This window comes from Solanum stenotomum, chromosome 3, assembly GCF_019186545.1.
Source record: "Solanum stenotomum isolate F172 chromosome 3, ASM1918654v1, whole genome shotgun sequence".
NCBI lineage: Eukaryota > Viridiplantae > Streptophyta > Magnoliopsida > Solanales > Solanaceae > Solanum > Solanum stenotomum.
The window spans coordinates 59,675,072-59,690,546 of NC_064284.1; the positions used below are offsets into that span (position 1 = coordinate 59,675,072).

The 15,475-nt window shown below is 30.8% G+C and overlaps 2 protein-coding genes and 1 non-coding gene across 3 annotated transcripts in view; 2 read left to right on the forward strand and 1 right to left on the reverse strand.

The window, feature by feature from the left end:
- The window catches only part of LOC125859849 (uncharacterized), a 662,179-nt gene that overhangs the window by 384,558 nt on the left and 262,146 nt on the right, over positions 1-15,475 (forward strand). The gene's annotated exons all lie outside the window — the stretch shown is intronic.
- Positions 6,258-13,059, forward strand: LOC125859847 (heptahelical transmembrane protein 4-like). Its single transcript, XM_049539689.1, has 4 exons — positions 6,258-6,412; positions 7,406-7,689; positions 10,431-10,701; positions 12,283-13,059. The coding sequence occupies exons 2-4, from the start codon at positions 7,409-7,411 to the stop codon at positions 12,931-12,933; spliced, it is 1,203 nt and encodes a 400-aa protein (XP_049395646.1). The 5' UTR covers positions 6,258-6,412; positions 7,406-7,408; the 3' UTR covers positions 12,934-13,059.
- On the reverse strand, positions 13,698-13,771 carry TRNAT-AGU (transfer RNA threonine (anticodon AGU)). The gene has a single exon. It is a non-coding gene; the product is annotated as a tRNA-Thr (tRNA).

Genomic DNA, 15,475 nt, shown 5'->3' on the forward strand with positions numbered 1-15,475 from the left:
TTTTTTTTTATAAATATTCTACAAACGAATTCACATCAAACATTAGTTAGTTTGACTCTCCTACTCCAAATCTCAAGCCAAACAAATTAAAACATAGGAAATAATATATTAAAAATTTTAAAAATATAGTATTCTGATGAAAAATTAGAATACCGAAAATTAATAAGATGGTACGTCACTTGTTATATGGCTAGCGAATAATATAAAATTAAAATTTAAAATACTTATTAGAAAAATAACTTCAATTTTTTCTTTTAAAAAATAGAGGTAGGGGAAGGGGAAATGGGAGAAGGTAGTATAAGATAAGAAATTGAACTCTCACCAACTAGATAAAAGTTCAGATAACCAATCAACTAAGCTATTAAAATTTCCTAAATAACTTCAATTCATAAGTGAGATAAATCATAATTTTTTTTGATACAAACATAAAACTAAAAACAACCTAGAAATAGTTTTTAGAAAATGACTTTATTGATTATGCCAAACACATCCACCAAACTAGCATCTATCCAAATTCTCAAGAGCCATTGGCCAACTTTATTTGTTCCAAGGCCTTTGAGAGAATTGTCCCCTCGTGATAGTTAAAGGGGGAGGCATAATGCCATTAATTTGACACCACTCATTGTTAAGGACTCACATCACTATATTGGGTATTACTCACTATTATGGATTAATGTGTATGTCTTACCGAATAGTTTCATAATTAAACGTCTCAAACTTGAGTATCGAGAATAAAAAGTATCATGTTAAGAAATGTTTTTTTTTAAAATAGATTTTACACAGTATTAAATTAAATTTAATCAAAACGTTAATGTAAATGCTAAATATCAAATGAGAAATCAAAAGAAGAAGAAAAAAAGGTGTGTATATTTCACATTATGTGCTTAAAACAAAATCTTGGAAATTTTTTATTAATGTACTTTGATAGAGTTATATAGACAACAATAATCTACTCTAACTTAGAATTTGCGTATTCGAGTTTATAATCTTAGGTAACTAATTAATTAAATGTATCATATATGCAATATGTATCCCAAAAATTAAGAGTAAACAATATAAATTTCACTAGTTTATGATCTAATTATGTGTCTTCTCTTGTGTTTTCAAAATTACAGTTCGCACCATATTTAGTTACCCAGATAGATGTATCTGGCTCATCCAGATACATGTATCTCATATACATTCAAAGCATATACATGTAATTATGTGTACTTAAAATAAAATTAACTTAAATGCTAAATTTTATGAGTAAATCACGCGTCTAATGACCTACTATATATTTTTGGGTTACACATTTTACTGAAAAATAATGATTTTTTTTGAATAATTTATCTGATCAAAATTTCAGTATTATTATATCTAGACTAGACTAGATTTTATATATAAAAAATGCATATGAATTATACTTTTTGACATGGCTCATGCCATATTAAAAAAATGTATTTGAATCAGACTTTATAACAAAAAATTATTCTACAAATACATACATACACAAAATTCATGTGTTGTATCTCATTCCTTTAAACTATGGCATGAGCTTGATATATGGTTATTTGTATTTGATATTAAATTAAATGTATTAGAACAACTTAGTCATTGTATCAAATATCAGATACATGGCCAGTGTGTATCAAATACATGTACAAAACTGACAAATATTAATAAATACATGACGGATACATATTGGATATATTACAGATTCATGAAGTATGTATCAGATATATGAATTATGCAGGGGCGGAGCCACGTAGGCTCCAGGGTGTCCAATTGGACACCCTTCGTCAAACAATTATACTATATATACACGTAAAATTTTGACTTTATATTGGTATATATAGAATTTAGACCCCCTAAAATAACAAAGTGATGTGCAGTGCAGTTGGCAATAGCCTGTGCAATCCTACTTTTTGTCCCGGTTCGATTCCCCGCAGGGTAGTATTCTTTTTCTGTAATTATTTTGACTTCTTGAATTCAATTAAGTAAATAAACATGCGTAATTTTAACATAAAAGTTCAATAGCTTGGTGGTTAATAGTATCATGAAGGTCTCCAAGACTCAAGTTTGAATCCCTCCTTTACTAACTATTTTTTTTCAATTAAAATTAAATTATTTCCTTAAATTTTAATACATTTTCCTTGTAGAATAAGATTTCCTTGAATTTAATACTTTTTCTTGTGGATTTTTTTCAATTAAAATTGAATTATTTCCTTAAATTTTAATACATTTTCCTTATGGAATAAGATTTCCTTAAATTTTAATACTTTTCCCTTATGGAATAAGGTTTTCTTTCTCTATAAATAGGAAACTCATTTACCCAAATTATATCACAATATTATTAAGAATAGAATCTCAATAATTCTCTCTCTGTTTTTTCTTCTCGTTCTCTTATTTTATAAAAAAAATAACCAACTTAATATTTCAGTTTCAATACACATGAGAAATTATTATAATGGAGTACCAAAAAAAGTTTGACTTCTCTAAGTCAACCAAATAAAGAAACAACAGTAGATCAATTAGAGATGTTGTCACATTCTTCTAAAAAACAAAGCATTGATTTAAATACTCTAAAAATGACTTGCAAAATCGAAAGGATGATGAGTTTTTAGACGGTTGTATAGTGCCTTATGTAGAAAAGAAAGTATTTCGTACTATTTCTAATGAGTCTATTATAAAAACGTTTCAGGATATGAAACCTCGTCGAGTATAATTGTAATAATATATTTAAATTATGTTTTCAATAGTAGTTTATTTTCTTTATGTTAGTTTTGAATTATACAGTTAGTTTTGAATTATACACTTGTAATTCTATTAAAAATATTCCTATATTTAACTTGATTATTTGTTTTGATAATTTAAATCGTCGTTTTTTTTTAAAAAAATTACTATTAAAAATTTGGACACCCTTCATTAAATTCCTGACTACGCCACTGGAAGTATGTATATGTTTTTAATGTATAATAACAATATCATGAACACTAGCAACAACAACTGCAGAAGATGATCCTGTAACATAGTGTTCTTGAGTGAAATTTAAATCAAAATCAGAAGCAAATACCTATTGAAAACTATAAAAAAAAATTAAACATATAACTTAAATAATGGATGAAATCAGTTACAAGTCTCAAAATTCATATTATAGTGCTCAATTTCATTTAAATGGTGGTAAGTAACTGAAAAAGAACGTGAAAGAGAGAAGCAGGAGTAAGATTGAACTGATGAACGTGGGAGGGGAGGAGGAGAGAGAACATATTGATTTGGCGTTAAAGGCGTAATTTAGGAGTATGATTAGCTGAATAGGTAAATAGAGACTACATTTTAGTCTATTTTGAAGGAATGAATATCTCAGTATCTCTCACTCCAAATCTAGTACAAAATTATTAAATAATAAAATAGTAGGTAACTATTTAAGAATTCAAATTGGATACTAATATAAAGTATGAACGTTTATGTAATTATATAGTTTCTCCAAAAAAAAAAAAATCACAAAAAATGCACATACATATAATTAGATACTTAATTACATGCATCATAATCATAATTGAGTCTATATAACATTAGTTTAACGTGAATTTGATGCAAAAGAACGCCATAAAATATGAGAAAATTATGCATAAATAAAGGAAGACGTTGAAGCCCATTGCCTTGGTTGTTTTTCTGATTCATTACCCAATTATATTGGATTGGACTTTAGTAAAGATGAATCTTTGGGTTGGGTTCATTATATAAAATTTGGTACTCATATACAAGACTTGGCAAGTTTGGCCAGTCGACTAAAAATAATTTCACATTTGATAGCTAAATATACCTAAAATATGCACTATTTTATATAGGAAAAATTATGGAACAAAGCAAAAATGTCAATATATATATATATGTAAGTTTTTGCTGAACACATAATATTTTGTGACGGTAAACTAGTTTATACACACCTTATGGTTTCATCGAGTACATTCTACCTCCCAACAATACAAACACGGAAGGCCTAAATATTATCAATTGATTTAGAGATGTGACCGACGGTTAAGATAGTTATCTTTATCTGTATCCGATATATGTCATTCATTACCAGATGATTTTGTAGCCTTGTTTGTATTGTAACTGTAGTTTTTTTTCTCTTGCAAATGGGAGGTTTTATTTATTTAGTAAGGTCTGTCTGAAGATATACAAAGGAATGAATCTATAATAGACTATTCCACAAGTCATGTTTTTTTTATAGTGAAAAGGATAAAAAATGCCCTTAAACAATCGAAAGGAGCAAAAATGTCCTTCGTTTGTAGTTTGGTCCAAAAATGCTTTGCCGTCAATACTTTGGTCCAAAAATACCCTTATTGTCATTTAATGGGTAAAAATGCTCATTTTCTAAATAAATATATTATTTATTTTCTTTTTAACATATTCTTTTTTCTAATAATATTTTTTTAAATTAGGAAATGTTTATCGTACTTCAATTCAGAAAAAATAAAAAATATAATATTTCTTATTTTCTTATAATTATTTTTTATTGTTATATAAATACAAATTAATGATGGATATATTATGATATTTTATATATGACATATGGTATATGTCGAAAAGGGTACATGAAATTATTCTATTTTAATTGATAAAATGAGATTAAGAAGAAAAACAATATTTCCTACATTTTTNTTTGGTCCAAAAATGCTTTGCCGTCAATATTTTGGTCCAAAAATGCTCTTATTGTCATTTAATGGGTAAAAAATGCTCATTTTCTAAATAAATATATTATTTATTTTCTTTTTAACATATTCTTTTTTCTAATAATATTTTTTTAAATTAGGAAATGTTTATCTTACTTCAATTCAGAAAAAAATAAAAAATATAATATTTCTTATTTTCTTATAATTATTTTTTATCGTTATATAAATACAAATTAATAATGGATATATTATGATATTTTATATATGACATATGTTATATGTCGAAAGGGTACATGAAATTATTCTATTTTAATTGATAAAATGAGATTAAGAAGAAAAACAATATTTCCTACATTTTTATTTGTTAAAGTGATTTTAAAGAAAGAAAACAAGAACATGTCTTTAATAATATTTTAATTAGGAAGAATATGTGTTTAAAAAGGAAAAAAAAAAAAAATTTCTTCAGAAAAGGACATTTTTCGACCGATTTAGTAACTATAGGGCATTTCTGAATCAAAGTATTGACTGCAAGAATATTTTTGAACCAAAGTATTAACGGTCTTACGGTAAGGACATTTTTGGACCAAACTACAAACGAAAGACATTTTTTTGTTCCCTTCACATATACTTTCATTTATACAATCTAACTCTAGATTGTGTTCAACTTCAATGAAGAACTTAACAAATTAAGTTCTCTTCTTGTTTATATTTTTGCCTTTATATGTAAAGAACTCAAACTCCAATAATTTAAGTGTAACAAGACGGAACAAAATAGTCGTATAATTGAACTTATTTGATAACGCTGAGAATATATTTGACTCTGATTTTTAACATAGAAAGTTTTTAGACCATTTCAATATGACTTTATCAAACATGTTGTTCCAAAATGAAAATGACATGATTTTTTACTCATAAAATCACAATAGAATATGCAGTCTGGTCTAACAAGGACTGCTGCCTGCCTTTGTTAAAAGAAGAGTTCTCAAAAATTTTATTGGGTGTTTAATATTTATAGTATTAAGATTCAATTAAATTAAGATACACGCATTGGAGTGTATATTTTTGGAGGTGTCACTTCCAACTTTTCATTTATAGAAGTTCGAATCTAACCTTAAATTAACGATGGAGAAATCTCAATTATACCACTACTTTGTTTAAAAAATATCAAGTGTGTGGAAATATTATTAGATCCAACTTCTTGGAAAGGTATTTAAATTTTACCTTTAAATTTAACAAGAAAAATATACACTCAAATTCGATCATTACCACTAAATTTAGTTAATTTATTCCGAAAAAGAGAAAATTATTTTCGAGATCATTACCATATATAAATTAAAACTTGTAAAATTTGAAATTAAATAAGTATAATTGTTACTTTATACTAGTAATTTGTTATTCAATACCTTCCGTCTTATTTTTACGTGTGATAGATTATTATTACGTATTTTTTATTATTATTAATAATAATATTTTTGTGCAGTTATATAAAAATTAAAGAAGAAAGGAGAAAATTAAATTACGATGTATATTTAGATTCATATATTTTATATTTTTCCATTTTCGACCTTAACCAAGTTTATTTATTTTTATTATTATAACTCCGGTATTGTTGTACCTCCATTGATGAAGCTCTGTTTTTCCCTTTCTCTCTTCTCATTCCAACTCTGAAATTCTCTCCGCAAGAATTATACGAACATATATTAGTCCAATTATCTGAATCGCCATTTTTCAAAGGCTTTTTCCCATTCTTCCAGGTAAATTTCATTCTTGATTGTTTATTATTTCTACAATTCATGTATCTGGGTATTGCTTTTATATTTGCGATTCATAATTGCGTACAATTCTGTCTTTTTGTCTCAATTTTATTGGGTACTCTTCCTTTTTTTGGTTTATTTAATGTCAAAATTTTGATCAATTTTTTTTAGTTTTTGAAAAGTTGGGGGAAGGGGAAGGGGAAGGGGAAGTGTGGAACGGATTACAAGATGAGGAATTGAACCCTCAGAAATAAGTGAAAGTTCAGATAGTCGAGCCAACTAACTGAACTACCTTTTGATCAACTCTAAGGCTCCATGGACTTGATTAGTTTATTCTTTTCAATTAATACCAAAAACTATATGTAAATACAACAATTGGGATTCTCTTTCGTAAAAAAATTGGAGGATATAGTGTAATGGTAAAGATTTTTCTTCCTTTAACCACATGTCTCGGGTTTGAGCTAATAGAGCCCTCTTTAGTATGGAGGGCTAAAACCCCATAATGGGCTTTTCACTGCACGAATTTGAATTAGTTGTGTCCTGTATCAGACATCTGATGCTTGAATTTTAATAATGATAAATGATCCATTTTGAATACAACAACAATGACAGACCCATTGTAATCTCACAAGTGGGACAACTGGGGTCTGGGCAGTGTGTATGTACCTTAACATATTGGAAGATCAATCAGCCAAAATAACCATGAGCGGCTACGATATTATAAGTTTCGTACCTACTTTCCAACAGTCCCTTAGCTTTGAACAGATGAAAAAGACCACAGTAGCAACAAGCAGGGACAACCGCCAGAAAATACAATAATTTGGGTTAAAGAAAGATGCATTTTGAATATTTGATCCTGGAGAATATCAAATATGTTGTCGGAGTATTTGCTTTCAATTCAAAGTTCTATTTTTTATGCATCTGTGTTTGATAATATTCGAGTTGCTTCATCTATGTGTTCAGTTTTCTTGTGTATTTTTTGATATTTGACAGTTAATGGTTAAACGGAAGATGGGGAGCGATGTGGAAAAACTTGAAGAGGCCTTGAATGCTAGTGGTTCATCTGAAACTCAACCATTGCGTGTTTCAAATTCAAAGGAAGAAAAGCGAAAGAGATTGTGGAAGAAGGTGAAGTACCAGCTGGTGGAGTATCATTCCTTGCCTGGCTATTTGAAAGACAATGAATTCATTCTTGGTCATTACCGATGCGAATGGCCAGTGAAGCAGGCTTTACTCAGTGTTTTCACTATTCACAATGAGACTCTCAACATTTGGACGTAAGAATTTCCACTCTTCACTTTCAATAATACCTCTTTGCCTCATATTATATAGCTTGTGGTAAACAAGTTAGGAACATTATCGAGATTTCTTGATTTTAAACATTTCTATGAAGAAAGAAGAATGTGAAGTGTGATTGAATTCAAATCACAATTTCCCACGAACTCAAAGATTCTAAAGATATGAAGGTTAGCTGAGAACCTATCGGAGAGACTAACTCAAAAAATTGAATAGGAAGAAGAGGGAGATCACAAAGTAATACTGAAGACATTGCAGTTCCCTAATTCACTTCACTTTCTAACTAATCCATACATGTAAATTACTTTTCACTAACTAACTGAATGCACAATGCTTAACAAACTCCTTAGCTATATCCAAATTCAACTCAGCTGTGCATTTAGCCTTCTAGCTCAAATTCAACTTAGTATTGTTCTTCCAGATTGATTCCAGCTCAACTCTAGCTCGATTAAGACAAACATGCATCAAAATGCACTATGATGCTTTTCTCTGTAAGATGTTCTTGCAATTATTAACTTGGACGGTTCTTTAAACTTGGAACTTTTTCGTTTATGTCAGTCACACTTAATCTTGGTAATTTTGCAGAAGAAATGTTGTTTCATTGTGCATAATATAGGTACAAGCATTGTTAGAATTATGCTTTTGAACTGCAGTAACTTTATTTTACTGCTTTAGGTTTTGAATAAATCCTAGTTAATAGTTGGTTAGTTAGTTTTTCCTATTTTAATTTGTTTGTTAAGATATATTTCGTAGAGATGTTCTAGGCTAGTTTATTATTATCTTTTTACTGCTTTTGTTTCTGTAAATGTTGAGTTCAAGCAAGCAAAATAATAGTTCTCTTTGACCTCATTATAGTATTTTTTTCTCTCATTATTCTTTCTCTGTTATTTTTAAGATTTCTTTATTAAAAAACCAATAGGCATTGAATCTGAAACTTTGTAGGCAAAGCTTCTCAGGAAGCTCTAAAGCTCACTTTTTTAATGGAAAATCCACGCTGCATGTATTAAGATGATGTCACTCAGGTCTCTCAATTCCTTATTTGCTACTTTGTATGGAGTGGTTAATCAAGGATAATTTGAGATTCCAATACAGAACTTTTTAAAAATAAAATATTCTGCAATGGTTACTCCTGCGAGCAATCATTTGACTGAGATTAATAGCATTGTCCATGTATTTGTCCATGAGCTTATCCCAATTTTATAAGTTTGTGGGTACGTTGGGAAAGAATGGGTCAGAAGAGGCAGGACCAAATTAGCTTCATTATACATACCTCCTCTTGGGTAGTCGTACTTGGGATAGTTATTGGCAAGATGGCTCCCTGGATGTTTCCAAAACTATAGCTTCTATAACAAGGCATTATTCATTGTGTTTTATCTTTGTTTTTAGGTATGAGAATGTAAACTTTTATGTAGTTTTCAAGTTAATTGCTTTAAATGACTGTATTGTTATTCCTTTCTAAAAAAATGACTGTATTATTAATCAGAAACAATTTTGCTGTGTTTTTTCTGTTTGTCTAAAGAAGAAGATATAATGGTTTGGAAGGCAGTCGACTTCTTCTTCTTTTCGGACAGGGCTTTGCCTAGCAATAGTTATAACAACATCTCTTTGATGCCTCTTGGATAACTAATGATTGACTTCTATTATCCTAGGGATAAGATTCCTATTTAAGTCATCTACTAGATTGATCAAATACTTTNTAATGGAAAATCCACGCTGCATGTATTAAGATGATGTCACTCAGGTCTCTCAATTCCTTATTTGCTACTTTGTATGGAGTGGTTAATCAAGGATAATTTGAGATTCCAATACAGAACTTTTTAAAAATAAAATATTCTGCAATGGTTACTCCTGCGAGCAATCATTTGACTGAGATTAATAGCATTGTCCATGTATTTGTCCAATGAGCTTATCCCAATTTTATAAGTTTGTGGGTACGTTGAGAAAGAATGGGTCAGATGAGGCAGGACCAAATTAGCTTCATTATACATACCTCCTCTTGGGTAGTCGTACTTAGGATAGTTATTGGCAAGATGGCTCTCTGGATGTTTTCAAATCTATAGCTTCTATAATAAGGCATTATTCATTGTGTTTTATCTTTGTATTTAGGTATGAAAATGTAAAACTTTTATGTAGTTTTCAAGTTAATTGCTTTAAATGACTGTATTATTAATCAGAAACAATTTTGCTGTGAATTTTCTGTTTGTCTAAAGAAGATATAATGGCTTGGAAGGCAGTCGACTTCTTCTTCTTCTTTTCGGACAGGGCTTTGCCTAGCGATAGTTATAACAATATCTCTTTGATGCCTCTTGCATAACTAATGATTGACTTGTATTATCCTAGGGATAAGATTCCTATTTAAGTCATCTACTAGATTGATCAATACTTTTTAGTGGTTCTTAAAAGATCGGCAGAGGGTTCACTAAGTGGAGAGTATAGTTAGAAACATCTTCTAACAAAGTTCACTCTGAAGTGTGATCACAGAAAGAGTTCTGGAGGGCCTCTCACATCCTTGAACAATTTGTATAATTTATGTCGGTAGCTTATATAAGTTGAGCTATGAGGTTTGACAATGTAATTGTACTCCTTGAGTCATTACTACTGTTAGGGCTTGATTAGTCTTCTATTTTATCCTTCTATCATAATATCTGATTTAAATTGAGGAGAAAAAACGAAAAACCAAGAAAAATTTCTTATTGAATCTTGATTTCTCTGTGTGTTGCAGGCATTTGATAGGATTCTTTCTCTTCCTTGTGCTGACCATTTATACTGCAATGAAGGTCCCGGATATTGTGGATCTTCAGGCTTTACAAAATCTCCCTGAAAAGCTTAGGAAGATTGATATACACAAATTACCAGCAGAACTTTTACCATGTATTCCTTCTTTGCCAAATATGCCTGATTTGCACAAACTTCGAGAGCATTTACTGCAACTCCTGTCGAACTGTCTACCTGATCGATTTTCCCACAGCAATCATACAGATGTTGGTGTTCTGGTATGGTTTCCTCGTCCTTGTTAGAAAAATTACTGGCTGGGATCTTCTTCCTTTGAGCTTAAACATTAATTAATGTTCAGCTATATTTATACTTTCTATTCTTTAGTTTAGTTTCATATTCTTGATCCCAGATGGTGCCTTGCAATTTGCAATTTATGTCATTAATGGTCAATATATTTATGCTTACTGAGAATTTCTTATTTCAGAGTACGCTAGATCATAGATTACTGATTTCTCATCCTTTTTCTTCACAGCTAAAAGCTCTCTCGAATGAATTCTACTCTATCTACTTTTGAGCTACACTGATTTGTTTCATTTCACTTTTTTCGTTTTCTAATATTTTAAGCTTCTGTATATATATATCAAAATGAGAAAATCTTACTTCACTTTTGGGGAAAGGAAGAACTTAAGTGTTGCTTCATGCCTGGTAAGCATGTGTTGCAGTATCAAACCTGTTAAATTACCTTTGTTTTCTTTGAACGATGAAAAGCCATATAAGGCTTTGTTATTTTCATTGGGTTGTGCATGTCTCATCTTCTCTTAATGCTTCAGTTTGAAGTATTTATACTTGTTTTGCCTATACCTAGAGAAGAAGAAATCTGTTGTTAGTGAAAAGACGTCGTTTTTCTATAATTAGAATGCCAATGGATTATCTACTTATTTGCTTTGTACCTAGATATTTGAAGACGGCTTGGTGTCAAGTTTATTTCCCTGATCGGATTACTTAAATATCATTGAGTTCATTGCACCTTTTATGTCTAGTCTCTTTGTATTGAGTGTGCACATCTCCATTGCATGAAGTGGCATAGCAAATTCGTGTCATGTCTCCACTATCTGCCTCTGTTTCCGAAGTTTGTTGATTTACACAAATTCCTTCTCCCTTGTTAATGGACATCCGATCTTAAAGTGTCTGCATATGAGCAAATGTGAAGATCTAATGATTGTGTGATATTAATATGACATAAGGAAACTGACCTCAAAAGTGACATATTAATCAGTTTCATTAGGAAATTTCCTCTAGCCAAGCCTGCGCATTTGTAAATGATGACCAACCGAGGTGGAGCCAGGATTTGAACTTTATGGGTTCTAGCTCCGCTCCTGATGACCACTATAGTGATGACTGTCCTCTCAAAATAACAAAACAAAATTTAGATTTCAATCATGGATATTACAATGCCAATATATTTATTAGTGGTACCCTATTATTTGCACAACAAAAGCTCATCAGAGCAGATATAATTTTATTAGGTCAGTATAGTTTTCTCTCCTATTCTTGTGAAGTTATATCCACTGAATGGACCAGTGGAGTGTTACCCTTATGTGTCTTCCATTTGTTCTGACTTTCATCTGCTGGAGATTTTCTCGGATTCAAGTTTTTTTCACCCTGAATAGGTATTCTCTATCACTGTCATTCCGATTGAATGATTGTTTCCTAAAAAACCTGCTGGTTCACAACAAATGAAGAAATTTCAGAAGTCATTAGTAAATCTATTGATGAATACTAGAATACGTACAGAAAATCATTTGCTCTCTGACCATCATTGGTGATTGATATATCTCTATTTTTTTGAATTTGTGCAGCATAGTGTGAAGGATGTGGCTAACGTGATAGCACCACTAATGGTGAAGCCTATAACGCGGTGGCCATTCTATGCCTTCCTTTGTGGGGCAATGTTTTGCTTATTAGCAAGCAGCATATGTCATTTACTTTGTTGCCATTCAGAGCGATTATCGTATGTAATGCTGAGGTTCGACTACGCTGGTATTGCTGCGTTGATATCAACTTCATTTTACCCTCCTGTCTATTATTCCTTCATGTGCTACCCCTTTTTCTTACACCTCTACCTAGGATTTATCACTGTCCTGGGAGTTGGCGCAATGTTGGCTTCTCTCCTTCCTGTGTTTCAAAAGCCAAAATTTAGAAGCCTTCGAGCAGGTTTATATTTCGGGATGGGCATGTCAGGTGTGGCACCTATTCTACACAAGTTGATTCTCTATTGGAACCAACGTGAGGCACTTCATACTACTGGTTATGAAGTTCTGATGGGTACCTTATACGGCGTTGGAGCATTAATCTATGCCCTTAGAGTTCCAGAAAGATGGATGCCGGGGAAATTTGACATTGCTGGCCATAGCCACAACCTATTTCATGTACTTGTAGTGGCAGCAGCTTATACACATTATCGCGCTGGATTAATTTATCTGCAATGGCGTGATCAACAAGGGTGCTAGGAATCAATCACCAGAGGGGAAGAGTTCCTCAGGATTTTGATTTGTGGCCTATTAACAGACCCTTTGTTGTTGAACCATTTTCAAGAATGGTTAATTTTGCAACTATCTTAAGGTAAATTCATTCAACATGCGCGGTTTATACTTGCCTGATATTTGAACTAAAAATTTCAAGATTGAAACCCATGCTTTAGGTTCGGAAAAAGGTCAAAAATGTCTTTTGTGACTATGGATATGCTCGGTGCGAAGGAAAATGTTTTTGTTGATCGTTCATGTACTAGGTGTCTGTGTATATCGAAATGCGTATGCCCTCATCAAATTTATTACTTTCAAATTGATTTTTTTTTTAAAAATCAATAATAACCAAACAAAAGGTTATTTTTTTTCGTTTGGTTTGGTTTTTAAAAATTTAAAAATCGATTATATTGGTTTGGTTTTAAACAATAATCGAAACTGCACCCTGAACACTCCTAACTGTGTCAAGTCAAATGATGTCACATAAAATGGGTCGGAGGGGGTAATAACAAAAACATTTAATATTAAAATTGATAAGTCAAATGATGTCACATAAAATGGGTTTGGTTTTAAACAATAACCGAAACTGCACCATGAACACTCCTAACTGTATCAAGTCAAATGATATCACATAAAATGAGTCGGGGGGATAATAACAAAAACATTTAATATTAAAATTGATAAGTCAAATGATATTACATAAAATGAGTCGGAGGGAGTAATAAAAAAAACATTTAATATTAGACTATTTTTGCTCTCATTGAGAGTCGAACTCAAGACCTCCCGCTTACTAAACGGGTGCTCTAACCAACTGAGCTACGAGAGCTGATGATAGCAATATGGTGGATATTTAATAAAATTGAATTTGAATTCCACTGCTGCCATATTATCCTAAAGTCTTGGTCAAAGATAAAAGAACCAAGAAAAAGTTACAATTCCCGCCGTTTCAATTTGTTTGTGCTGTTTTAGTTTGACATGGAATTAAAAAATAATTTTTTTTTAAAATCTTGTGGTCTTAAATTAAAGACAAGTCAAATGTATCAAATTATTTTTTAATGTCTTAAATGTATGACATGTAGAAAATTAAAATTGTAGAATTGCCAAAAAAAAGAAAGGAGAAAATGACATTTTTTAAAAATAGATTAAAAAAAATATGATAAATAAATTGAAACTGAGTGAGTATTATAATACTCATTTGATGTTTGCACCAAAAATGGAAGATACATAGAGTTGTGTTTATCAACAAGTTTCATAGATTTTATACTCCAAGTTTTTTTTGTTTTTTTTTTTTTTGTGATAAAAGATATAATATACTATTATATAGTTACTTTACATCATACAAAATAAAGATTCACATGGGACTAAAAAGAGTTTGTATTTCAAAGCCAAGCCTATCATTATTCTTTGTTCTTGCAAAATATAATATGATGTGTAAAAGTTACTATTAGAAAAATCAACACAATTTTGAGAGAAAAAGAGAAACTTAAAATTAAAATTATGAGGTAGTTATCAACATAAATATAGTTGTACGTTTTAATAAATACACATATATATATCCTAAACTATGTCTTATTAGATAATATTATCTCTACTTTTTAAAGGAAAAAAGGTCAAAACTACCCTCAACTTAAGTTTATTAGTTGACTATAAACCTACCCAACCATTAAAACAAAGTTATTCATACCCTCGTCGTTATTAATTTCATCATATGTATCCTTCAATTGACAGAAATTCCTAAATTAACTCAAATTAACCCAAATTTAAAAAAAAGACTCATTCCTCATTTTAAACCCAATGTCCAGAACTCAGCCGCCATAGCATCACCATTATTTCAACACTCCCCTAGAACTCGGAATCTGAATTACACTTTTCTTGATTAGCCCCCTAAAACTTACTTTCCCTTGAAGTTGTCAGTTGATCACCATTGATTGCAACATTACTTCCCCATAACTCAAAATCTGAATTATGGGTTTCTTGATCAACAAGTATAATTTCTCTTCCACTTGAAATTGAACCTGCAACATCATGAAATTAGTAACGACGAGGTATGAATAATTTTATTTTAACAGTAGCCAGTAGGGATATAGTCAACTAATAAACTAAAGTTAAGGATATTTTTGACCCTTTTCCAAATTTAAATTATGAATTAAGTTATCAACATAAATATAGTTGTATGTTTTAATATATGTTATGAAGATATAGTTGTATGTTTTCCAATATGAAGATTATGTTGTTGCTCTATCAAAATCGGTAAGCTTTTTACCTTTCCTTGGAGAGCAACGTCTTTATAGGGTATTTCCTTGGACAATAGATTTCAATTCTAGAGAAGAAACTTCAATGGCCGCGGTGTGAATTTCGTTGCCTCTATTATCACCAGATTTATTTGCCAAGAGATCCTTGTTGTCAATGGCATCAGCGATTGGAAGGCCAATAGCTATTGACAAGGCAACACAAGATAAGACAAGGCCTAGCACTGCTAGGGTGAAGGTGATACTCGATCTTATGGACAAGCTGCCTAAGAGGATGCATC

Coding starts and splice junctions, on each gene's coding strand:
- LOC125859847 (XM_049539689.1), top strand. CDS start 7,409: ATGGTTAAACGGAAGATGGGGAGCGATGTGGAAAAACTTGAAGAGGCC. Junction 7,690..10,430: donor GAGACTCTCAACATTTGGAC/GTAAGAATTTCC, acceptor TGTGTGTTGCAG/GCATTTGATAGGATTCTTTC. Junction 10,702..12,282: donor ATACAGATGTTGGTGTTCTG/GTATGGTTTCCT, acceptor GAATTTGTGCAG/CATAGTGTGAAGGATGTGGC.